The sequence below is a fragment of the Abramis brama genome (assembly GCF_963993115.1).
Source record: "Abramis brama genome assembly, chromosome: 22".
Classification (NCBI taxonomy): Eukaryota; Metazoa; Chordata; class Actinopteri; order Cypriniformes; family Leuciscidae; genus Abramis; species Abramis brama.
Window position 1 is genome coordinate 33,119,597 of NC_139984.1, and position 26,898 is coordinate 33,146,494.

At 36.6% G+C, this 26,898-nt stretch overlaps 1 protein-coding gene and 1 long non-coding RNA gene across 13 annotated transcripts in view; one reads left to right on the forward strand and one right to left on the reverse strand.

Annotated features, from left to right (window-relative positions):
* LOC311073496 (NLR family CARD domain-containing protein 3-like) overlaps positions 1 to 26,898 on the forward strand; it is a 239,259-nt gene that overhangs the window by 23,685 nt on the left and 188,676 nt on the right. For all 12 annotated transcript variants that reach the window (XM_084099313.1, XM_084099310.1, XM_084099311.1 and 9 more), the window contains one exon: positions 9,186 to 9,359. In XM_084099313.1, the coding sequence (XP_083955439.1) occupies positions 9,186 to 9,359 (174 nt within the window). The remainder of the gene's footprint in view (positions 1 to 9,185; positions 9,360 to 26,898) is intronic.
* On the reverse strand, positions 6,173 to 9,172 carry LOC311073502. The gene is made up of 2 exons (XR_014604155.1): positions 7,575 to 9,172; positions 6,173 to 6,813 (listed from the first exon to the last, which is right to left on the reverse strand). It is a non-coding gene; the product is annotated as an uncharacterized lncRNA (long non-coding RNA).

The following is a 26,898-nucleotide window of genomic DNA, read 5'->3' on the forward strand; positions in this document are numbered from 1 at the left end:
CTGTGGAGGGAGGAGCTGTGGAGGGAGGAGCTGTGGAGGGAGGAGCTGTGGGGGAGGAGCTGTGGAGGGAGGAGTTCTGGGGGGAGGAGCTGTGGGGGGAGGAGCTGTGGAGGGAGGAGCTGTGGGGGAGGAGCTGTGGAGGGAGGAGCTGTGGGGGAGGAGCTGTAGAGCAGCAGAGAGCGAGGGGGAGTGACCTGTAAGCTGTGCTTGTTCGAATTTTCAGGCTAAGTCAACGTTTTCTAAAAGCTACTGCAGCTTTAATTATGTTGTGGATCGTGTGTAGGCTAATTTTATTGTCGCACTTGAAAAGTATCAGATTGATCCTCGTTTTTATTTATTTTATCTATTTCGGAGCCTATTCTCTTTAATGGTGTGGATATGACCAATTTGTTATGACCGTTGTGTTATGATGATGATGCTAGCTCCACGGCAGGGCCGGCCCTGACCAATTTGCTGCCCTAGGCAAGATTTTACCTGGCGCCCCATGCATTACAACCCATTTCACCCCGTCATTGTGTTCATGATTATATATATATATATATATATATATATATATATACACACACACACACACACACACACACACACACATTACAGCCTTAACACAAATACCAAGAGCATTACATCTAACATTCAAGTCAAGTCCCCATTATTTTTTATAGCACATTTTACAATACAGATTTAATGTAAACTTGGCTATTTTGAATAAACCTGTAAATAAATATATCATTACTAATTTTGGCAAATAAATTTTAAAATTGCCATATACAGTACAGGCCAAAAGTTATGAAACATTACTATTTTAATGTTTTTGAAAGAAGTATCTTCTGCTCATCAAGCCTGCATTTATTTGATCAAAAAGATTTACAGATTTTTTGTAATATTGTGATATATTGTTACAATTTAAAATAATTGGTTTTCAATGTATTATACTTTAAATTATCATTTATTTCTGTGATGCAAAGCTGAATTTTCAGGATCATTACTCCACATAATCCTTTAGAAATCATTCTAATATGATGATTCATTATCAAAGTTGGAAACAGTACTGCTGCTTAATATTTTTCCATAACCAGTAATTTTCTTTCTTTTTTTTGAAATAAATCATACTTTTATTCAGCAAGGATGTGTTAAACTGATAAAAAGTGATTGTAAAGAATATTTATATCATTCTTTTTTTATTTTTATAAATGCAGTTCTTTTTAACATTTTATTCATCAAATATTAGGCATCAGAACTGTTTCCAACACTCATAATAAATCAGAATATTAGAATGATTTCTAAAGGATCATGTGACACTGAAGACTGAAAATGCTGAAAATGTATCTTTGCACCACAGAAATAAATGATAATTTAAAACCAATTATTTTAAATTGTAATAATATATCACAATATTATTATTTTTTTCTGTATTTTTGATCAAATAAATGCAGGCTTGATGAGAAACTTCTTTCAAAAACATTAAAAATAGTAATGTTTCATAATTTTTGGCCTGTAATGTATCCACCCCAAAACTGCACAACTGTAGAGTAAAACATTAATAAAAAAGTGATAATAAAAAATGCGTCTTAAAACTTGACATGATTGTTACAAAGTCTGGGCTGGGGCCTCTGGAGAACTAAGAACAACTGCTAACAAAGTTTAAGGTAAAAATAACTGCCATGAAATTATAGTATCTTACTCCTACGCAATTAGATAAACTGTTCATTCACTACTTTACCTCTGTCTTTATCCCGTTTTATCCTCTTCTCTTCTTTTTGGCACTGTATCTCGCAGACTATGCTCATATGTGTAATGTAAATTCGGTCATCCGTCACAATCAGGAAACTTTCACCGTGTCTAGAACTGGCGCGAGAGACCCGTTTCTACGAGCTGTGTTTAAACAAAAGCAATTGCTGTCTACATTGGATGCGGCGTCGCGCACGCTACACAACAAATTACTAACAACTGATCGCACGCGCGCTCTGTTTCTGACGCACTTCAAGCACTCACTGGGCGGGGGAAGATTGATGAGCCTGACTTTTTTGCTTTATTTGGTAGTATTTCGAATTAACGGTTTTAAAATAGTATTATATAAAAAAAAAAAATTAAAAAAAAAATTCACTCGTTCACTCATTCTGGCGCCCCTATGGATGAGTGGCGCCCTTAGCATTTGCCTATTCCGCCTATGCCGCGGGCCGGCCCTGCTCCACGGTCATTTACGGTCATTGCTGCAATGTTTCTTTTACGCGGCTGAAAATAACCGTGCTTTCTGTTACTGAGCCTGTGTCTGTCACTCGTCCTCTTAAAAGTGGAAGCTTGTGCGTAGCTTTGTTGCATTATATTGAAACTTTGTTGATGTTGTTATTGTCATGCGTGTTCTGGTTATTTGCACATGATTAAACATGAGTCTTTATATAGCGATAAAACAAAGCTTTGTTGCGTTATTTTTTTGAAGTGGGGATTGGGGGTGCGCCAACCCGGTTGGGACGTAGAAGGGGGTGTGCAGGAAAAAAAGTTTGGGAACCGCTGTATTATACAATAAGCGAGTACATCATGAATGCCCTTTTTCAAAGCGTGTTTTTGTCCTATCCTGAATCACTACGGTAAGCCTGTAATAAGCGTTTAGACTCGGCCTACTTTACACCAGTCGGGTCGCACCGCGGCGGAGTAACGTTAGCCCAGCGCCTGCGGGACTCACCGCGTCAGAGACATAAACAGAGAGAAGTTTATTAACTGATAGAGCGCTGATTCATCCAGTAGTGAAACAAGTGAAGTCTTTATGAATCAATCATTCAAACCCATTTTAAAAATAGTATGTTTCACCTGTCTGGATCTTACATGTGTGTTCAAGCATATTCTCCCCTTTCTGAGAGGGTGTTCTCCACTGCTGGAGACACTGTAAGCTATAGGAGACTCCCAGATTCTCCAAGAGGATGCAGAAATGTTTATTTTCCTTATTTTTGCAAAAGTTGCTAATTTGTTGACATTACCAGTCTGTTAAACTCATTTGACAAGTATAAGAAATAAACACACACAGGATTGTGCATTTTCCCCTTACTGCTGTGCAGGGGCGATTCTAGGATTTTCATTTTAGGGGTGCTCAGCCCCCAATGAGGGTATGATTTAAAAAAAAAAAAGTTAGTTTATGGTCTAATGCGCATTATTAACTAGTTTCATTCATTCATCCATTAACATGGATATGGCAGGGTTTTATAATCAGTGAGGTACCGAATGTGAGGTATTTAGGGGGGTTCGGGGGCATGCTCCCCCGAGAAAATTTTGATTTCTCTGATCTACATATGTGCATTTTAAGATGTTTTGAAGGCCAAAAAAATTGAATAACAACAGCTTTAAAACCATGTGCGGGCAGCTGTTTATTTTTCACACCTCATCAGCATCACACTCTTTTTCTCTTTGTTTTTCTCTTGCTCTGTCTTTTCCCCTCCTAAAGCTGAGCTTTGACTGATATAGGCTTTTCATTTTTGTCTGTCAGTGAAGAAAGTAAACATAGGGTCAACTGATAGGTTGATTCATGAATCATTTTCTCAGACAAAGCTACCAGGAAAGCTAGGTTTATTAAATTCATTCACAATATGTACACATTCATTATTGATCTAGGCCTAATACATGGCCGTAGACAGGGCTTTATAATCAAAGAGGTCATAAATTTGAGGTTGTTATGGGGTTAAACATTTTTATTTCTCTGATATGTGCATTTCAAGACGTTTGAGGCCAAAAAAGGATAAGAAATAGATTTAAAACCTGCTCTCTCCTCGTCTTTTTCTCTCAGTCTCCTGATCTTGCCCTGTCTCTTCCCCTCTAAAGCTGAACTTTTTTAATTTACTGAAGGCTACAAATTGTATTATATTAATTCTCAACATGTACACATGCATTATTAATCTTGTGCCTATGAAAACGGCTTTGTTAATGTTTCTTGTCCCCTCACAATGACATAATTACACGTTATAGGCCTATTTTCAGCTCAAAATGGCGAAATTAGACAAAGGTTTATTAGTTTTCTAATTATTTTTGTCATTCGTTTAACATTTATGACCTAAAAAACTGTCAAATATAAAATGTTTAGTTTAGCTACTTACATCTTCTTAACTCGCACTTGACCGTAAACTGAAGCGTCAGTCGTGCTGCTAAAATTCGCGCTCAGCAGCTTCTGTGAACATAAAGCCCGCCTACTTTGATTTGATTGGTCATCTCAAATATTCTGACATTGACGAGAAGTGAAAGACCAATGAGGCTCAGATGAACAAACACACACACACACACACGCGCGCCTCTGTTTCTGACCTGCGCTCTGCTTGGCGCTGCTGCGGATTGAAGATGAAGAACATTATTTAACCTTGTCAAAGACAAAAAAAATATATATATATTTTTTTAGAATAACAACATTTCTTACTCCAAGTTTTAGGGGTGCTGAGCTCCTTTTTAGGGGTGCTGAAGCACCCCTAAAAAGGGGCTAGCCTCGCCCATGCTGCTGTGTTTTATTAGTTGTTTTAATCATTTTATTGAATGGGAACCGGAACCGGAAAATGTCTTACGATTCCCAACCCGCTGTTCCCAATAAGCTGTTTCATGACGACTCTCTCTGGGTCAGCGGCAGCGCCAACACAGATTTAAAATATCGCGATATGATTTAGTCAAAGGTTTAATAGACAGACGAATCTGAAGAAGATGGTGTGTGTGTTTGAATGGAGATCACAGTATTTTAAAGATGAATCGTGCAGCTCTACTGTTAGGCGGTGGGCCGGACCTCGAAATTACGAATTTAATACTTACCTCACAGCTGTGTACGTTTTTTTTTTGCTGAGGTCATGTAATAAAATCGTATAAGTACTACAGACATTGTTTCCAACTTTGTTGTATGCACATTTGACGCAAAATGTCCTTACAAACTCTTACTTTTTTAAACCGGCCTAGAAGCAGGAGTACTAATCATAACGTTAGAAAACCTCCCGTTTCCTTGACAACCAATGTAAATAATGAACACAGATTCTACAGCGGAGGCAAAGTAATCTGTGTCAGTGACCAGAAAGCTGGGCCATATAGTGAAACTGACGCATAGCTTATCTAACGGCAGATGAAGTAAAACCGTAAATCTTTATTATGAGTCCTAATCATAAATACAGTGCATGTTCACAATAACAGTTTAAATAAATAAAAGAATGATTTAAACTATATGTTTTACTTCTGATATAAACATTTAGAATAGATATGCCATCCTCATTAATGGTGTTAAACACTTTAACTACATGAAATCATTACTGAGAAGTTACAACATTTTTATATTCAATAAATATAAATATTTGTTGTGGATGCAATACTAAAGTGTTCAAAAGCATTGCATCCACAACAAATATTTATATTTCCTCTGGCATGCTGTGTTTTAATGTTTTAACTAATTGCTTATCATGATAATAGCAGATTGTCTGAGAAAATGGTTTCGTGCAAATAATGCACAACAAGGTCTATCTGTTTCCATTAAAAATATAAATCAGTTGAAAATACTATTTGGCCAGTGGAAAAGATTGAGAAAAACTTTCTCTGAAATGTATTTTACACTATTTGATTTATTCATTCAAAAACAAGGCAAGGATAGGCTACTAAATTATTTTTATTAATGAAATGTAACGGCACATCCGTATGTCATATTTTCCTAATGTCTGGTAGCCTACCGTTAAACATGTTTTCACGTGAATGAATAATCATATGCAAATGATATGCAGATGAGGATATGCATAGTAAAACTAGGCGTAAACTCCATTTATGGTTATTTCGGGGAGGAGACGCATGTGCACACAATCTTACGCTGATGACATTTTTGGCTTTCGGGCGCACGTACACTTTTAGTAAGGATCCTACAGTTTTATAAATGAGGCCCAGAGCATGCGAGTAAAGCGGAGCGGTGTGACGCTTAAATATAAGTTAAAAAACTTAAACATACGTTTCATTTATATACGTTTAACCCCTTACTAGTCAGCCCCAATTTTGGCAAGTGATGCATACATGACATACCCAAAATAAAAAGGTTGCTGCTCAGAAGTCATTCTGAATAGACACATAACAAACATATATTTAGAAATCCAACCCTTGAGAGTTTACATTTCAAGACTCAAAATTAACCAGACTGTTATTAATATTGAGATATAAGCTCAAACATAGAAACAAAAACAACAAATATTAAGAATATATTTATTAAATGTATAAAAATTGAGTGAATTTAGGATTGCAACTTATAACCACAACTAATACATGGGGATTTTTTAAAGACAATCATCCCGCACATCCTATTCTATAGTAAAATCAGCTAATCGAATATTCGAAAATCGTGACGCATCCCTAATTAATATAGTATTATTGTGTAAGTGGATGACATGACAAGCAGCAAAAGGCAGTGCAATTTGTGTGTAAGTGGGGTCAAATGTTCATAGCAAATTTAAAAATAAACCAATGTAGCAGCATCATAGTGTAAACTACCTGTGTATGTGTGCAAGAGTCAGTCAGCTGCCCTTAGGCTATTGGAGGGTGGGGGTGGAAGGAAGAGGCTCTCTATGATTCCCCTATAGAAAGTTAAGAGGATGGATTTTTGGGAGATGAGCCTTCCTCAACTGTGGGAGGAAGTGCAGAGGTTTTTGGACTTTCTTGGCCAGGTTCTGTTGGTGGTGTCGATAGATCAAGATGGGTCATCTGTGATGTGGATACTATAGCAACTCCGTGATCTTGACCTGCTCCATCATGGTGCTGTTGATGTGATGATTGTCAACGATCACCTCTGTAGTCATTTGGGTGTGGAGAGATATGATGTTGTCCTGTCCGTGTCTGTGTGTTAGATAAACAACTGAATTTTATTCAGATAAATAAACACAGAAAGCGCACATTACTAGATCATTTTAAATCACATTTTTCATCTTGACATTTGTATTAAGATGCTAACCATCTTAAACGAGCTTGACAAAACTACTGCAGTTCTTCTGACCACAAATCATTTTGTTAAATAGCTCAAAAACAGCCATCTTTAACTAAAATATTTTTCCACCATATTCCATCTTATACCTGTTCTGTTATGTAGGTGAAGCCCAACCACTATCAATCGTGACAATCAACCATAATTGGCTTAAATAACTCCATGACTACCACTATAAAGTGAAATCATTTGTTTGTTTTGGTTTGCACTCTTTTTAGCTGATAATTAGTCTAGCTGACTTGTAGCCTAGGTAGCTTGCTGTAACCAACCTGGACATACCCTCCTGTTTACCCTGTGATTCTCCCTTAGTCAGACTTATTTCCTGCTGTCTTCCCGTTTAAATATTTTCCCGTAATTATCCCGTATTTGAATACTCTTTGCTTAGTTCATTGTGTATGTACCGAATTATTATTTTGGATTAGCCTAAGCAACATACCGTTAGACCTAACGTTAGCTTTACTGCTCCACTACCAACATTCTTTCGTGGCTAACGTTACTGTTCTCATCAACGACAACGCATATATTCACGGCGAACTATAGCTTGCAGTCTTAAATACAACTTATATGAAAAGGATTAAGATATAGGGTTGTATAATCATTGCAAAACAAATCTTACCTTGACGTTGTCTTGCCGAGACACACCAGTCTCTCCAGGTTGGGTTGTAGACTCATGGATTTGGCTTCAGACTGACGCGACGCCGGTTCAACGAATAACGTGATTGACCAAATCAATTCAACAAGGTAACAACACAAGCGTTGATTGGATCTCACTCCGGCCAATGTTTGTGATCAGCTAGCGAAATTAAATCTATTTTTATACTTTAATGTGCAACAATTGGCGTTGGAAGCAATCGGTAATCTTTTTGTGAATTATTCATACAGCCAAATAAAAAAAATGAGCTAGACAGCTGCTGGGTAACTGTCAAATCAAAAACTAAACGAGATAGACGGACTTGGCCCAATGCCTATGTCTTATCTCTCTCTCAGCATATGAGCAGCGCGAGGGCTTTCAGTGCTTTCAGTCTCACGGCTCTTCCACACGTCCACTTGAAATGGATATTACGACACTCAACACTCATATGCTGCGTTCATGTCATCTCGTAAAGATTGTCACATATAACAACAATCATTATCTACAAGCATAGCGATTATTATTCAATAAGAGAAAATAAAGGACTAAATTTGAAAGTTTATTAAATGAACTAAAATTATACATTCATAACTATACAAATAATGACACACTGCATACAGTACAACACCATTCTCTGATCAGATCTTTGAAATCAAGCCGTCGTGCTCAATCGTGTTTAATAGACAGCATGACCAGACCATTCAGTCTTTCCTGAGACAGTGTTCACTAAAACATTGACAGGATCATTGAATCAGTGATTTGAACTCGGTAAACTAAATCAGTTCTGTTCATGAATGAATCATCTAGACTGGTTTATTAACGGGGTTCTCCTATTCACGGCAATGAACCGACTCAAATGATTCATTCACGAATCGGACATCATTACAAATGTACATCTATGACAGAACGACATCGTAAATGTTGATGGATTCCTCACAGAAATCGGCTCCAAGTCTTCAAAAAGCCTAAATCTATACATCACTGGACTAGTTTTATTGTCACTTGGTGATTTTCCGTTTCTGCCCTGCGTCGTTTCTGAATAACCCGCAAACACACACACACACACACTATAATGAATACCCGTTCTTTATAGCGTTCTTCCTATAAGATTATTTTACAAAGTAAATACCAAAATCATCCAGGAAATTATGGAGTTCTGCTGGACCCTTAGAATCGTCCCAATCCTCCCCTGCTAACACACACACACACACACACACAAGCACGCACACACAAGCACGCACACACAAGCACGCACACAAACACACGCACACACAAGCACACGCACACACACACACAAACACACACACGCACACACACACACACGTTCCTTAAAATGTTTACAAATACATTAAGCACACTCACTCACTCACACACACACACACAAACACACACACGTTTTATGGGGACTTTCCATAGAAATAATGATTTTTATACTCTACAAACTCTATAATCAATCCCCTAATCCTAACTGATGAATTTTCACAATGTGAACTAATGAGTATTTGTATATATTTAATATTGACAGGATTATGTTATTTTTTAAGTGTCATGTTTATTTCTGGATATAGGCTTAATGTGTGTCATTGTTCTCTACAGGTTGTGGAGGTGTGGTGTGACAGATGAAGGTTGTGCTGCTCTGGCTTCAGCTCTGAGATCAAACCCCTCACACCTGAGAGATCTGGATCTGTCTGGGAATAAACTAGGAGACTCAGGAGTGAAGCTGTTTTCTGCTGGACTGGCGAATCCTCACTGTAAACTGGAGACACTGAGGTAAGATCATACGTTACTCTCACATGAAACTGTCACTAGGGGCGTTTCCATTACAGATTTGCGCAAAACTTTTGCGTTTTTTTTTCTTCTTCTAAATGTCGACAGAAATCTATTGTGAAATGACGGCGTTTCCATTAACCGATGTTATGCGACTAAAACTTATTCACTATAAACTTAAATCATGTTACAGTTTTTTTCGATTGCTAAACGACAGTGAGCACAACTGGAGCTACATTTGCAAAACTCTAACTACAGTCTGCACTACCAACAGTCACCTGAGCTAAACAGTTCACATCACCTGCAAAACTCACTCCAAGCAACACAACTCTTAACACACGGCTCAAACACGGCACAACCCTCACTGAGATAACACACACTGTCACTCAGAACACACTGAGAGGAAAAACACTAGCATCAAACACCAATACAGAAAATACAAACTTTTCATCTTTACAGTTTGAACAATTTCAGTGACTTCATACAAAGTAATATTTTCTTCAAAGAAAAGAGTGACATTCTTTCACATGATTTATTTAAATTTTTAGAACATAACAATTCTTTAAGGTAAATGAAAATTAGCCTTGAAAATGAAATGTAAAATGAAAATTGTTCAATTTCCAAAATTAGTCTTTCTGAGCTCTACCTATATGTATATATATGTGTGTGTGTGTGTTCACTAACAAGTCTAAAACAAGACACCTGCTTAGCCTTTCAGCTGGAATTGCAGTCAGCAGTGTTTGAAAGGCACAAGGCTGAAATCTATTCTGTTTTGAATGTGTGGTTCACAGTTTTGACAGCAGTGTGTTCGCATTTGAACAAAGTGCTGTAAATACACAGTGTTGTGCAAGTTCAAGGTCTTGATTGTGGCATTTATTTGAGGTTTAGAATCCATTATTCCTGTAATTCTTTTGCCTTATATGAGTTTAATAAAGAGCTCTGTCTCGTATTCTGTCCAAACACACCGCGTCGTCTACGTCAGGTGACTGTAAATGCGCAAAAACTGTTTCCATTGCAGTTTTGCGAAATATTTCTTTTTTGAATGGCCTGAAAAACCTCCTCATGTGAGCGTAAAAACTTTTTTTCTATAAATGGGAGTTTTTGCGAAATTGACGTGTTTCCATTGGGCGTATTTTCAATTCGCAATTTCAATTTGCGCAATTTGAAGGGTAATGGAAACGCGGCTACTGTGAATTCATAAAGTATAATCAAAATGGAATCAAATGCAGGGAAATAACTACTATTTCATTAATTACAAGCAAAGCTATTAAAACAACATGATCAAATTCATCAAATTATTTTTACGTCTGTTCATATGATGTGAGAGAATTCATATTTGTAAAGCGTTTGCTCTATTTATCAAAACTACTCCATCTACACCTGGTCACATAAATGTGTTTTTGCAAAACGGATTTAAATCCGATCTTCAATTCCCGCGCTATATGCAGATTTAATGGAGGGCACGTCACCGAAAGCAACAGATATGAGCTGCATTTTATTGATCATCAGCTAAAATTTCTAAATCAAAGACCGCAATAAGAGAGAGCAGCAACAGCCCTGGAAGATCATTTCATTTCTTTACTTTTAATGATGATGATTGTGTGTTAAGCGTCTGCGACTGACTTTCACTTTGATTTGCGATAGTTTGAACGTTGTCTTGATGAACAGATGCTCAGCTGCTCGTCTGCGGTGATGCGTGTTGCAGTAGCGGCGTCATATCTGGCTATAACATGACATATAGCCTATCACACGCTCTCACACGCTTATTTTTTAGCATTTTTGGGAGGAGTAAAATTTCTATATGTGGTTTCAACAACCAGATGCATTTACACTCGTCCAGTTTGGTCTGAAATGCGGCCCAGACCTCCTCCTGAAGTGGTTTGAGCGATCGGATTCAAATCCGTCTCGAATGCGTTTCGGAGGGCATTTACACCTGGTCTTTTCACAGAAAACGCATGAAGTGGCCAGGTGTAAACAGCCCCTAAATCATCCACCATCAAAAATCGTGATATCGCATAAGCACAAGTATAAAACGACTGTTATCATGTCTGAAAACAAACACAAGTAACGGAGTTTACAAAACTGTATCGCACGCATGCTACAGTGGTACATTTATTCATGGCACAGACCAATCTTTGTGTAGATATATGTCGCACTGTACAGCCCTGTACAGGACCCTTTTAATGAGCGTTTGGTGTAGGTCTACTAGGCATAGAGATATCTGAACATCTTTGCCAAGCGCAAACCAGTACAGAAGTAGCCTAATCAATAATTAAAGTGCAAGCTGAGAAACTGAAGTGGAGATGGAGAAAAGCTTCTTTATATGCCATTGCCTACATTTTAAACGCATGTCTGCCAATAGGCCTAAAATATTACATATATGGTTATTGTGACAGAGACTGGGACTCCAGGTTAATAAGATTCTGACTGAGTAGCAAGATATGAATTCAATTGTGATTCTGTGAGAATTCACAGATCCAGTTTCTCTTTTTTAATCTTCCCCTTAATATTTAAAGGAATCTACATGTATGTGTGTGTGTGTGTGTGTGTGTGTGTGTGTGTGTGTGTGTGTGTGTGTGTGTGTGTGTGTTCAAATATGGCTTCTGGAGAGCAAATGAAGGATAAAATATGAATTACTAAACAGACATTAATTAAGCAGTTCCCCATACTTTTAGAGTTACAACTAAAACCACTAGATGGCAGCAGCGTATAAGAGATGAACTGACAGCTAGTAAATCTTTGAACATGGAGTGCTAATGATAATAAATGTAATATGTCAGGCTCACAATTTTTACAATTGAAGTGTTATAAAAGTTGTAGAAATGACAAATTCAATGAAAAATCAAATCAAATCAATCAAAAAATCTTTATTGATATGCAAATAGACAATAGACATCCAGGAAAAGAAAAATGCATTTTGTTTCTTTATATGCAGCCCAATGTTATCCAATGAGTTGTTTGCATTATTTAGGTAATTTATTTTCATTTTATTTAATTTTTGGTAACGCTTTACAATAAGGTCTCATTTGTTAATGCATTAACTAACATGAACTAACAGAGAGCAATAGCCTTTATTAATGTTAGTTAATAAAATATTAGTGTTCATGTTAGTTCACAGTGCATGTTAACAGATACAACTTTGGATCTTAAAAATGTCTTATAAAATGTTGAGCTTAACATTAACTAAGATTAATAAATGCTGTAGAATATTGTTCATTAATTGTTGGTTCATGTTAACTAATGCTAACAAAATGAAACCTTAGCCCATTATAAAGTGTTACCATTTTTTAATAAAGAAAGTTGGCCATAGGAGTGTAAAATTAATTTTAAAAGCTAAGGAATCTTTCCTGTAGCTCAAACAGTATAGTGTTGAAAACACACACACACACACACACACACACACACTATAATGAATACCCGTTCTTTATAGCGTTCTTCCTATAAGATTATTTTACAAAGTAAATACCAAAATCATCCAGGAAATTATGGAGTTCTGCTGGACCAATCCTCCCCTGCTAACACACACACACACACACACACACACACACACACACACAAACAAACACACACACATTCCTTAAAATGTTTACAAATACATTAAGCACACTCACCCACACACACAAACACACACACACACACACGTTCCTTAAAATGCTTACAAATACATTAAGCACACTCACCCACACACACACAGACACACACATTCCTTAAAATGTTTTACAAATACATTAAGCACACTCACCCACTCTCACCCACACCCACACACACACACACAAACACACACACGTTTTATGGGGACTTTCCATAGAAATAATGATTTTTATACTCTACAAACTCTATAATCAATCCCCTAATCCTAACTGATGAATTTTCACAATGTGAACTAATGAGTATTTGTATATATTTCATATTGACAGGATTATGTTATTTTTTAAGTGTCATGTTTATCTCTGGATATAGGCTTAATGTGTGTCATTGTTCTCTACAGGTTGTATAGGTGTGGTGTGACAGATGAAGGTTGTGCTGCTCTGGCTTCAGCTCTGAGATCAAACCCCTCACACCTGAGAAATCTGGAGCTGTCTGATAATAATCTAGGAGACTCAGGAGTGAAGCTGTTAGAGGATCTGAGGGATGATCCACATTATAAACTGGAGACACTGGAGTAAGAATAGTTTAACGATTTTCATCATCATATTTTTATTTAAAGTTCAAATGGCTGATTTACTCACTAGAAATATAAGTAAATTGTACCAGGTTCAATAACACTGTGTGTGTGTGTGTGTGTGTGTATATTTTGTCTGTGTGTGTGTGTGTGTGTGGATATTTTGTCTGAGTGTGTGTGTGGATATTTTGTCTGAGTGTGTGTGTGTGTGTGTGTGTGTGTGTGTGAGAATATTTTGTCTGAGATCATCAGATAATGAGTCTTAAATTCAGCTTCAGTGTCTGTAGGTCTCTGAACTTTAAACTGTGTTTAATATGAGTGTAATTCTGCTCATACTGTTGTGACTGATTGTGAAAATAATATTAATGTTATTTCAGCTTTTCCCCTTTAACTGTCTCTATAGGCATCTTTACACAGCGAGTTAAGGCTGCTCTAAAGCGGCTCTGTGTCTGCTCAAAGTTCTGTGGAAAGACACAATGCCGCATGAAAGCAGACTTAAAATATGCCGGGTCTGACCCGCCTCAGCCCCGAGTGTCAAAGATGACTCTGATATTGTTTTGTTCAGTGTAAATGAACGCGATCTTGTGTCGCTCTAAACTACGCCATTGTCATGACAACCAAACGCGCGGCGCGAGAATCAAGAAGCGGAAGACTAAACATATCGGCCATAATCCATATTGTTTTAGCCAAATTAAAAACTGTCAGCCAATAAGAGACAATAAAGTAAAAGTGTCCTGTACTCACATCGTGAAGAAACCACCAGAATAACAGAGTCGACGTGTGTAATCAATTGGCTTTCGCCGTTTGTAATCTTTGAAGAGACTGGCAGATCAACGCGCTTCTACATTTCTCTCAGATACGCTAATGCTTATTCGCCGTCACTGTGTGATATTATATTCCAGAAATCATCTTCTTGAGGACGATATTTCACACACACACACACACACACACACACACACACACGACCGAAACGCTGACGACAGCAGAATTGTTCTTTCTGGCTCTTTGAAAAACATGAATAAATCCTGCGGTGATCGACCCGGTGTAATAATTCATAATATATTTGTAGCATTTGTTCCATCTGGAATAGTTTTATTAAGAAATATAAAATAGCTCTCAGTACCACAGAATTATGACGAACATCAGAGCGTGAGATCGCTATATCACACAGAGGAAATCTGAAATACTGTGTTTTTATTTATCTTGAGTTTTATTTCTTTAATATTTAATTACTTTTAAATTCATTTTATAACACTTTGTTAAAACTGTAGTTTTAAAATAATAATGTTCAAAGTATTATTTCCCGCGATTTTAATAACTAATTCATATGTAAATGCATTTATGTTCTCGGCGTCAGAGAAGCAATAAACATTCTGTGTAAATGCACATTTTGTGATTTTATGCCGCTTCAGATTTGGTTTGTGTGTAAAGACGCCTTATGTGTGTGATAATCTGAGATCTGGGTTGTTATTAACTGATATTAAATGTGTAGTGAGTGTAATGGTCATTTCTGCTGGTTCTGGATCAGCTGTCCGGTGTGTGAAAGTGACCTTTCATGTGCTTTTGATTTTGTAAAGTGACTTTGAGCATCAGATAGAAGCGATATGATCATGCTTGAGAATTAATTAATATAGATTATCTAGTTAGTTTTCTTATGAAAAGATGTGACAGATGTAATATCTCATACTGCATATGTGACTGTGTGTGTGTTTTATTTTAGGTTATAGAAGACAGTCTGATCTTGTGCTGATCATCTGATGGTGAATAAGGATCCACTACAGAGACTCAGTCAACAGAATCAACAGAGACTGAAGATACAGTGACTTCACTGTTAGAAATGAAGACTTCATTTAGATCTCAGCGATCCTCTGACAGACCTGATGAGGCGGCAGTGAAACACCTTTTATTTCACAGCAAATTACAGTTTCTCATTCATAGATTAATCATTTTATGTGTATAAACGCACAGTAACTCAAAAAGCTCTGAGTTTTGTCACAGAGTAAATAAAGAGCCTGAATATCTCTGTGTTTGTGTTGTACCAGCAGAGGGAGACAAAGACTGATGAAATATTCATTTTTCATAATTATGAGAAGAAGAAGAAACAGTTCAAGCTCACTTTTGGAAAACAATGGAAGCTCAAGTTTATACATAATGTTTTTAATAATGGTTGCATTACATGTGTATTAATGTATTAAAGGGGTCATATGATGTGTTTTCATGTTTTCTTTTTCTTTAGTGTGTTATGTAGATGTTTTTGCATGTATAAGATCTACAAACTTACAAAGCTCAAAGTCTCCTACAAAAGATTTTGGTGCTCGAGCCCCTTTTTCAAAATGAATCAGAAGTGCCCCTCTCAAACAAATATCAATGATAATATTGTGGTCAATAAAACAAAATGCATTCGATTATAATTAACATGACAATGTGAACAAAACTAACGACAATTTATTATTTTTTCCGAAGTGTTAACAACTTAGTGTTAACTAATAATTGTTATAAACTGGTACTACCAACAAAATATGAGTGCATTCCTGGAGCTGGGCGTCGTTACACTCCATCCTCATGATCGCTTTCTGCAGGACTTCGGCTTTCCTCAACTCACTGAAGTGACGTCGGTGTCCGGGTTAGCGCTAGCATGAGCCGTCAGGCAAGTGTTATTTAAATAAACTCCTGATGTACTTACTAACTTTCCAATGCCTCGTTTTATGAGTACAGAACCTATTTGTTTTACTGTAGAAGTTTGGTGGCATTATTAGTGGGGTAATTTACGAGATTCATCATTGGATCCATTAGCGCCTGCACTAAACCATCCGGCTGATGTCTCTAAATAAGCTCTAACTGTAATAATGTTCGACCAAGGGGAAAAAGGCTTCTGGGGGGTGTTTGGCTCGAGGTCATGGTGCAAAGGACCCTAGGTTAATTTTACTCCGAGCCATCCCTTTAACCCTCTGGTTTTCTTCGGGGTCCTTTTAACCTGCAAATGACTTTTAAAAAATTTTCTCTTTGTCCAAATGGCACAAAACTTTGTACGACTCTCAACCCTTTATAGATCTACACATTTTTTTTTTTTTTTTTAATGATATTGTGATCGTATAATGAGTACAATTTAGCAGATTGACAATTATAAAACATTTTCAGTGAATTAATCACAAATCAACTCAATGAAAAACTCAATTAAATTCAATAGAAAGGGAAACATCCCCACCTAGTGGTGAACATGCACAATTCTACATGAATAAAGCAATTAATCCATAAAACACATTATAACAATATATTTTATACACATTACCTGCACAATGGAGATACAAACGTGGAAATAGGGGTTTCACTTCACAGAGAATAAATCAGTTCTACATAAAACACAAGACAATGCACAAATTAATTGCGGTTGTGCCTCGTAATACTTACAATGTCAAAATAACTTGATATAATATAACACACTCGACGCCAAACACACATCAAAATATGCCTTACAAGTTCATTGCAGGATAAATCTACAATAAAGGGGTTATTTATGTGTTTTGAACACTTTTAACTGGCAGGTGTCCAAAGAAAAAACGTAAGTTTATCTAATCCTTTTTTTTGTCCTAATCTTTCAATCAGAGATTTAATATTGTTTTAAATTGTCACGATGCGATCAAACATCGCATCATAAACCACTTATGCTCGTGATTACAGGAGGATTGCCTTCGTCTGTCACTAGCCACTGTTTTTCCTGGATTTAATCATTCTGTTTTACTTTTTATTTCTTTGTGTGTGTGTGTGTGTGTGTGTGCGTGTGTGTGTGCGTGTGCGTGTGTGTGTGGGGTGGTGTGGGGTGGGGTGGTGTGGGGTGGTGTGGGGTGGGGGGGGATCTGCTACCACCGTTCTGTGATGACCTGGACCTGATGGAGTCCTGCTAGTGTAGCTTGTTAATTTAAATGTTTGTTTTTTGTCTGTTTGGCAATCATCATACTCCAATATTCGGCCTATGGCCATTGTGTAATATCTCCTTTGGGGACAGTGTTTATTTTGCAATGTTCACTAGTGTGAAGTGTGAAATGCTGTGTTAGGTGTGTGTATGCATGGCCGATTTGGTTTGAAGTGTCTCTTGCAGTGTTTGAGTGTGTGTATGTGGACCGTATCTATTTATTTGACTTTATTCACTGTAGTCTAGGTATTGTTAGACTTTATATCCTGTAACTCATTCACTATGAGACTTTTATACACTGTGATTTATTTCTTGTAGAATTGTTCACTGTTATCTACGGGGAACATTTGTCTGCTCTGATTGCCTATCAGTGTTTCATGGTGTTTAGTGTTTATTAAAATTATATTTGAGTACATCAGTCCCATTTCTGTTCCTTCATTGGACACAACCTGCCTGAATAGTTTAAAGGGGAGCGCTGTTTGGATTTTCTAGTTTAGATATTCAAATTGCGTGCGTTTGAGCGCCGCCTAGGGGTCACACATAGAACATCACTTTTTATTTAAAGCAATTGAATTGTTTGAGTTTGGCAGTTATTTCCAGAAAGCTATCAAAACCCTATAGAGAGGATGTCCCAGTTCTGTAAAATGATCAAGGGGGACTTCTGGCAGATCTGAGATAGGTAGAGGGATCAGACAAGGGTGTCCGATCTCCCCATTTTGGTTTTTAGCAACGCAAATAATGGCCCTTCACATTAAAAAAGGACATTTTCAAGGAATTACAGCATTAGGGAAAACATTGAAGTTGTGTCAGTTTGCAGATGACACTGCTTTATTTCTGAAAGATAGGAATGAAATCATTAAAGCAGTGAAATGCATAAAAGAATTTTCAGATGTATCAGGGCTAGGAATGAATATGAATAAATCTGTTTCCTCTTAAAGAATGTAGTTTAACGAATTTTTTTAATATTCCAATTGCAAATTAAGTAACATATCTGGGAGTTGTTATATGTAAAGATGAAAATCTGCGTAACAATTTAAACTTCAATCCAATTATTAACAAAACTAGTGAGAAGTTTAATGCGTGGTTACAAAGGGATCTGTCAATTCAGGGACGGGAACTTTTGTCAAAAGCTGAAGGAATCTCCAGATCAGTCTGTGTGTCTATCATTGGATATTCCCCCTAAAGTTACCAAACAATTGGATAAAATGCCTTTTGATTTTATATGGAAAAACAAGCCACATTATTTGAGAAAAGAAATTTTATGCAACCCCAAAGATCATGGTGGTTTAGAGGTTTTGAGTTATGACGCTTTGAACAATGTATTTAAAATAAATTGGCTTATTCAGTGTTTGAAAAATAAAGACAGTATTTGGAATTCCTTTCCTAACTCTCTATTTAAACAATTGGGCGACCTCTCATTTTTATTGAAGTGTAATTATTCAATTGAAAAAATAGCAAAATTTAATAAACAAGCTCTCATGGCATGGACACTGGCCTACAAACATAACTTTTCACCAGGAGAGATTATATTTGGAACAACAAAGACATCCTTTACAAAAATAAATCTCTCTTTTTTGATTACTGGTTTGAAAACAATATTATATTAGTTAGTCAGCTTTTAAATAATAATGGAAATTGATTAACATATAGAGAATTTTTGAATACATTTAAAATACCAGTTAGACCGAAAGACTTTGCAGTTGTAATGGATGCAATTCCCAGGAAAGTATTGATCCTTCTTAGAAATGCATCACAGGAGGAAGATCTACATTTTACAGATATCATGGGTGAAATATTTCTTGGTAATACAAATATTTTACAAAATAAAATCTCAAATAACTACATTAGGAATATACTTAATAATATTGTTTACCCTCCAGCTCGTCTTTTCTGCTCATCTGTTTTTGGAGATGTAAATTGGCGTAATGCTTGGCGAACAGTAGATCAATTCTACATTAATAACAAAGTAAAAGAAGTCTCTTTTAAAATAATGCATAGAATATATCCAGTAAAACATGTGCTGGAACGGTTTAAATTAGATATTCCTGCAATTTTTGTAAAGGTGAAAAGGAAACAATTTTTCATTTATTTTTCCATTGCATACATACAAAAATATTTTGGATAGATGTGGAGTGTTTAATTAAGAACAAATTGAACATTGATTTACAGCTGAGTGGATTTGACATAATGATACACTTCAGTGATAATGGGATTGAGAAAGATAAGGTATACATACAATTGTTAATATTAATGGGGATGTTTCATATTCATAAAATGAAATGGTCTGACTCCAAACCTAATTTTTCTTGCTTTAAAAATGATTTTAAGCTTTATTGTTCTGTTGTGTGTAATTGCACAAGTAAAAAGGCAATTAGAGCTTATAGCATTGTAAGCAGGGATGATGTTGTATAAAATAGCACCTTTTTCTGTAGTTTGTAATACTTTTTTTCTTGTCCTCTGGCACTGTTCTTATTTTATTTTACTTTATTTACTTGTATTTGTTTTACTTTGAATGATTATGTCTCATTGTATTGTTCTGGTTCATGGCATTAATAATAATAATAATAATAAAAGTCCCATCACTAGCGGTGTGTGTAAAGAGCTGAAGACGAGAGTCCTGCGGATTCCCCCCCACAGCTCAGAGGATCTGACGTCACAGCAGCGCGGTGAGACTCGCTCAACTAGTTATAATAAAATCTCCATTATGATATCAGTCGATAAACAAACACTTCTGGGATGTTTCATAACGCAGACTTTACCTAACCTACCTTACCCTAACCCTAACTAGTAAGTTAAGAGAGTTTGAAAGATCATTTTCATACAGTAACTTCTGGTTTCTGTGTGTAAATCGTCCTCCAAAATGTCCAACGGTGTCTTTAATGTTTTTACTTCAGTGTCATGAAAGCTTTGTGGGTGATGGACAGGGTTTACATTAAGACAGGAGTGTGCCTTAATCTAGTTAATCGTGCATTTCTTTTCTTTTATTCCACAGCTGATGTGTGCAGTTTTTTTATTGCTTGCATTAAAATAATTTTCTCTTGTTTTGTTTTTTAATCGCAGTCTTTTTCTTCTATACACAGTCAGGGCTCTTAAATTTAGAGAATGTGTTGGTGGATTATATCGAGATATTAATAGCTGTGTCCTATTACCTAGTGGTACCACCCCAAGCTTCAAGATTAATGTGGGTATTCCTCAAGGTTGCCCCATCTCACCATACCTGTTCATCTTAGCCACAGAAATGCTAGCAATCTATATTAAAAACTGTAATGATATTAAAAAACTTAATGTACTTGACACAGAAATAATAATCAGCCAACTAGCGGACGACACAACAATATTCTTAAAAGATAGATACCAACTATTTCCAAAACTGAAAAATTCTCAAAAGCCTCAGGTCTAACATTAAACTTAAAGTGTGAATTGCTGGCTGTACACGACACTTCACTGAAAAACATCTGTAATATCCCTATTAAATCAGAAATCAAATACCTGGGGATTTACCTCTCCAAGGACCAAAAACAAAGCCAGCTTCTGAATGTAGAAAATAAAATTAAAGAATGCAAATCAAGACTAAATATATGGCCACAGAGGGACCTATCAATACTAGGCCGAATTTCCCTATAACTAAGATGAATGTTTATCAAGATGTTCTTGCCCAGCCTACTCCAATGCCACTCCAAACACACTGATTACATCTATCAACCAAATCAACCTAAACTTCAGACCACATTATATGAAGAAAAGCAATATGGTTAAAGACACAAAGGATGGAGGACTAAAAGTTATTGATTTTGACTGCCTTAATGGAACCTTAAAAATAAATTGGTTAAATCTTGGATCAAACACAGCAACTCCTTTTGGTATTGTATTCCAAAGACCTTATTCAAGAAAATTGGAGGATTAGAATTTCTTATTAGAGCGGACTTTAGTGTTAACAAATTACCCATATCACTGTCAGAGTTTCACAAACAAATACTCTTGTATTGGAAAATGTTATACGTACATAACTTCTCACGCCACACATCTGTACTCTGGAACAACAGATATATTTTGCACAGCAACACATCTCTGTTCTATGAGGATTGGTGTGGGAGAAATATATGGTCCATAGCCGACTTAATGGATACCGACGGACAGTTTTTAAATTATGAACAATTTTCCATCAAACATAATTTCAAACCCTTAAAATCAGACTTTACTAAATTACATAAAGCACTAGCCCAATAATTTGTCCTTCTAACAAGAAACATTTTGGCATATTATCCGATACAACCACAATTGGCCCCACTATCAATTCAAAGGATCTTTGTTCTGGATAAAAAAATGCACTAACCACTTTATTAGAAATTGTTTTATTGATTATATTTACCCTAAAAGGCTAAATAAAAATAACATCCTACAAAAATGTGATAAATATTCAATCACTAAATTAAGAACAATGTATCTAACACTCCCTATACCTCCTAAAGTGAAAGAAACGCACTTCAAAGTAATGAACAACATTTACCCCTCTAAAGAATTACTGAGACTTGGATTTGGTATAGATGATAATACATGTACATTCTGTGAAAATGATGTCGAAACTACGGACCATGTGTTTTTCTCATGTAATGTGATACAGATATTTTGGTGTGATATACATAAATGGGTTAAGCAACAGATGTCTTCATTCCCAAACTCTATCTCCAGTGACGCCATAACATTTGGATTGATATTGCAAAGCAAGGGTGATGAGCTCTGTACTAATACAACTGTGTGTCTAAATTCTTCATTCACAAATGTAGAATTGTGAAATCATCTCCCAAATGTTTTTTTTTTTTTTAAATGAATTTAAACTGTATATGAAATCCTTAAAAACTCTGAAAGGTCCTAAAGCACAAAACATATATAATACCCTAAAACACGTCCCAACTGAGGTTAATAGCTGAACAATGACTGAATTCTCCCCTTATGTTATGTTATAATTTCTTACGGGGTTTTTTTCTATTTAAATTTGTTTATATGAATGTTTCTTTTCCTTTTATAAATCATCCTTATTTTTGTTACTAAGACTACATATATATTTCCTGTTTGTATTAAGAGCTGCTCCCTCTGGCTATATCTGTGTCCTATTCTGAAGAAACGGATTTTATGCAGCCATGTTTGCTTGTAAATCTTGATATTTTCAATAAAAATAAAATAAAAAAATAAAAAAAAGGACGAAAGAGGTCCAGGCCCGGACATGTATAGGCTATTTTGTTTTAGTTTATGCAGCAGTCGTCCGTGAGGGGCTGACAAATTTCATATTGTTGTTTGTTTATTTTTGGATTAAAGTTTATTCTGAAAAAATAAACTTCTCACCAATGGAAGAGAGCGAAGGGGCGTCATCCATATTTTTTACAGTCTATGTTTTTATTTTTTTATTGAACAATTATTCATGTACAAAAAATATGGCAATATTAATAAATATTTACAAAAAAAACCATACAAGACAGGTGCATGAAAGAACCACAAATACACACAACAAAAAAATGAAATAAATAAATAAATAGAATTAAGGGGCTAAGGTTTTTCTTTTAAATCATATTCTTCTATGGTGGAAAAAAGACTAATTGCGTTTTTCTTTTTTATCACTTTGAGGGCTTTTGTATAAGAAACAAATTCACCATGAAATGCACAGAACATTGGTTTCATCTTTAGATATTTTGATTTGTGAACATAAAATTTTCCAAGCATGAGGATATTTTTTACAGTCTATGGTTGACACGGTCAAAATCACGCGTTTCGTTTAAAGACTTTTGACCTCGATCGCCTGCCATACTGTTTTTACGTCTCTCTCTCTCTCTCTCTCGTCGGTCAGGTTAGGGTTAGGTTAACCCCAGTGGTGTAGTCTAGTTTTTTGTAGTGAGTATACTGTAATATAACCCCCCCCCCCCCCCCCCCCCCACCTCCCGCCTCATACTCACCCATCCCAGAGCGTCACCCCATAAGCACCACCACACTCACTAATGCATACAGTATGCATCGACATGAAATTGAGAGCATTATGAAATATTAGGTGTTATCAACATGTCAATTTATTATAAGCAACACAAGACTTTAACAGCCAATGACATTTACAGCTGGGGAGACTGGACTGTTTTTTTACTGTTTAGTGTTAATCACCATCTAATTTAGCCAGTTAAGAGCTACATTTAGCCATAGATGTTATATGAATATGGTCCCTGAAGCACAGGTTTTATCAGCTGACAATTTTCAAAAAAAAAAAAAAAAAAAAGAATAATGAAACATTATAGGCACAAATACAAATTTACTTTTAGAAATGGTGTTTAAAAAAAAAAAAAAAAAGGTGTTATTGTTTTGGCAAGTTTACTGTTTAAATTATAACATGTATGAAAACTTGTGTGATATTCTCTTAAAATAACGTTTTAATAGATTTTATTCATTCATTCATTTTACTGTGCAATTTCTTTCTAATTTCTTTGAGTTAGACCAAACTTTTATTTTGGTGGGTTGTAGACATTTGAGTTTCTGTGTGTTTTAATAAACTATTATTATTATTATTATTAGGCCTACTTGAAGTATACTCTACTGTGCAATAGTAATATATTTCTGTTATAATTTCTTCAAGTTATACCGAACTTTTATTTTGACAGGTTGTTTTGAAGACATTACAGTTTCTATGTGTAGGCTATATGAAACGAATGAATGACGATAGTTTTGTCAAATTAAATGGTGAAATTCTCGTGCAGTGACTCTCATAGCAGCTCTGCGATGAAAGTGCACATGTGTATCCTATCCTACATCATGTCTCAATACAGTGAAACGCTGAAAACACCACGAGCGTGCGTGAGTCACGCGTGCTTCAGTGTGTGTGTGCGTAGTGGAGCACACACTGAGCGCTCATTCCCAGAGACGCGTAGAACAATTGCAGTCTCTTTTAACTTTAATATTCACAGACACTGGTCCATATCATATCCCTACTTTTGATTTATTCATTCAAAAATAGCCAAATTCCGTAATGACGTTCTGCTTAGCAAGCTCCATTTGTGACTGGATTCCGCGATTCGGTGTCGCTTCGCAAACACTGACGGGGTGAATTTATGAATGAAAGTGTGAAAGTTCTGACACAAAACGAAGTTGTTACGCATCCTCACGATTTTTTTAAGTGGGTATACGGAAATCCTTGGCCTTTTCTAGTGGGTATACGGCGTATACCTGCGTATCACGTAGACTACACCACTGGTTAACCCTAACCCTCGTTTAAAGACTTTTGACCCCGATCGCCTGCCATACTCTGTTTACGTCTCTCTCTCTCTCTCTCTCTCTCTCTCTCTCTCTCTCTCTCTCTCTCTCTCTCTCGTCACACATAGAAAGTGAAAGTAAGTTTTCCTGTCGCCATGTTAAGCAGGAGAAATGCGAAATACGACACGGGAAAAACAGAACATCAAAGTGTTTATCAGCCATTATAAAGGGATTTAAGTGTAGTTTTATGATGTTAAAGCTGGAGGATTTGAGATCCTGTATCTTGTAAAAGTTTGATCAAGGTGAGTGTTCATGTGTGACTTTCTCATATTAATATGAATCTCTGGAGGACATTTTACGTGATTGTTTGATATGAAATCTTAAATAAAGGTTTTTAATTTTTCACTTCAATGTTTCCTTTGTGTTTCGTGATGTTTGTGATTCTCCAGAAGTTTAGCTTATGTGTAAACATACATAGGCCAATTCACACAAACGTCAACAAACGCGTTTTTTTTTGTTTGTTTTTTTGTGTCGATGTGTGTCGGGGTTTGTTTTCTTTTTCACCCGAACATCAACGGTCGACTTGTGTGTGTGAAAAGGCCCTGTGAGCTTGAGTTAACGCAGTCACATGATCCTTTTCTCCCACACTCCAGATATGTTCAGCTAAATTATGAAGGTTGTTTAATTTAATCATTTTGTAAAGTTCTGCCTTCTGTTATTCAAGAAGTCATGCATGAACATTTGTGCTGCTAGCTTCTGTGAGCTGCAAGCTATTTATTTGAGACATGAACAACGTGGTATGTCCAACAACATAGTGTCTGCTTGTTCGTTTGTCCACAACAGTTAGCGTCACACAGACAGAAAAGGCTATGCTGCCACCTTGTGGTTACTCAATAGTATGCCTATCATTATACATTTAATTTAGTGTGTGAATGTTTCTTCATTCAGAGTCAGTGGAGGAGATCAAACTCATCAGATTCTCCTGCAGCTTCATCATGGGTAATTCACAAGGATCCAGAGATGGAGATTGTTCTCCAGGATGCAGGTACTTTCAACAAACATTACATTACCATTACCCCCACACCTCCACCCCTCGCCACACACAAACACACACACAAACACAAACAGATCAAAGACAGTTTACAGCAGGGTTCGAAATTACTTTGGACTTCCCCTAAAATTTAATTATTAAATTATTAAAAATTTTGAAGACTTTTTTCATGGTTTGGGCTAGGCCCAGTATTGTAGTGTTGTCTGGAGAAGTGGCTATAATCTAACAGGTAACCCTCTAACTCTGGAGCAGCAAAGTTACAGCACCTTATATAAATCTAATCCCTGACATGACAAAGTGAATAACAGGTCATTCTGTCCTTGAGCAAGGAAGTTAACTCTAAATCCACCAGGTGTACTCATTATGGCAGCACCATCAGGGTTCCCACGCGTCCTGGAAAACCTGGAAAACCTGGAAAATGAAAGACCAATTTTCCAGTCCTGGAAAACACATGGAAAATGGGAAAAAAGTAAAATGTCCTGGAAACGTTTGGATTGTCCTGGAAAATAATTTTCCCTCCTTGAGGATGAACGCAAACGGGTTAAACATTTTACGCATGAATGTCTGTTTTTTAATATTGGGCTGGAGCGCATGTCTGCTTTCATTTCTGCATGTAGCCAGCGCCCCACGTGACACAAACCTGTCAATATGTACGCATTTTGCGTAGCAAGTATGCAATTTGACATCTCAGTACGCTGGTAGGACTTGCCCCTCTAAACTACGGACATGTGAGTTCTGTGGCAAATGTACACGTGCGGTACTCCTGTCTGACAACACGATGCAGCAGCGTAGTGAAGCAGTTTCAGCTAATCATTGTAGAAAAGCGGAGAATAACGAGTCTACCGAACCTACAACGTAGCATTCCCGTCCCTCTCCTCCTGCCCTCTGCCTCAGCACCGCTCTACTCAATGGCACTGCTCTGCCTCACTCTCTGTACCCCGTTCCCCATTCGCTGCAGTTGGGCTTAAAAAGGTAAACTGTGTGTGTGTGTGTGTGTGTGTGTGAGCGGACCTGCCAGCTTTTGGTAGCCTAAATGTGAACCGTTACGCGTAAGGTTACTTTCACTGTGGAAACATTCGAGCCGAAGTCTAAGTGAAAAAAAGAAAAAGTTTTGGGAGGTGTTTTTTCTTAGCAAATCTATCAATCATGCTGAAATCATGCAGCAAACCTGCTGAACAAGTGTGTGTGTGTGTGT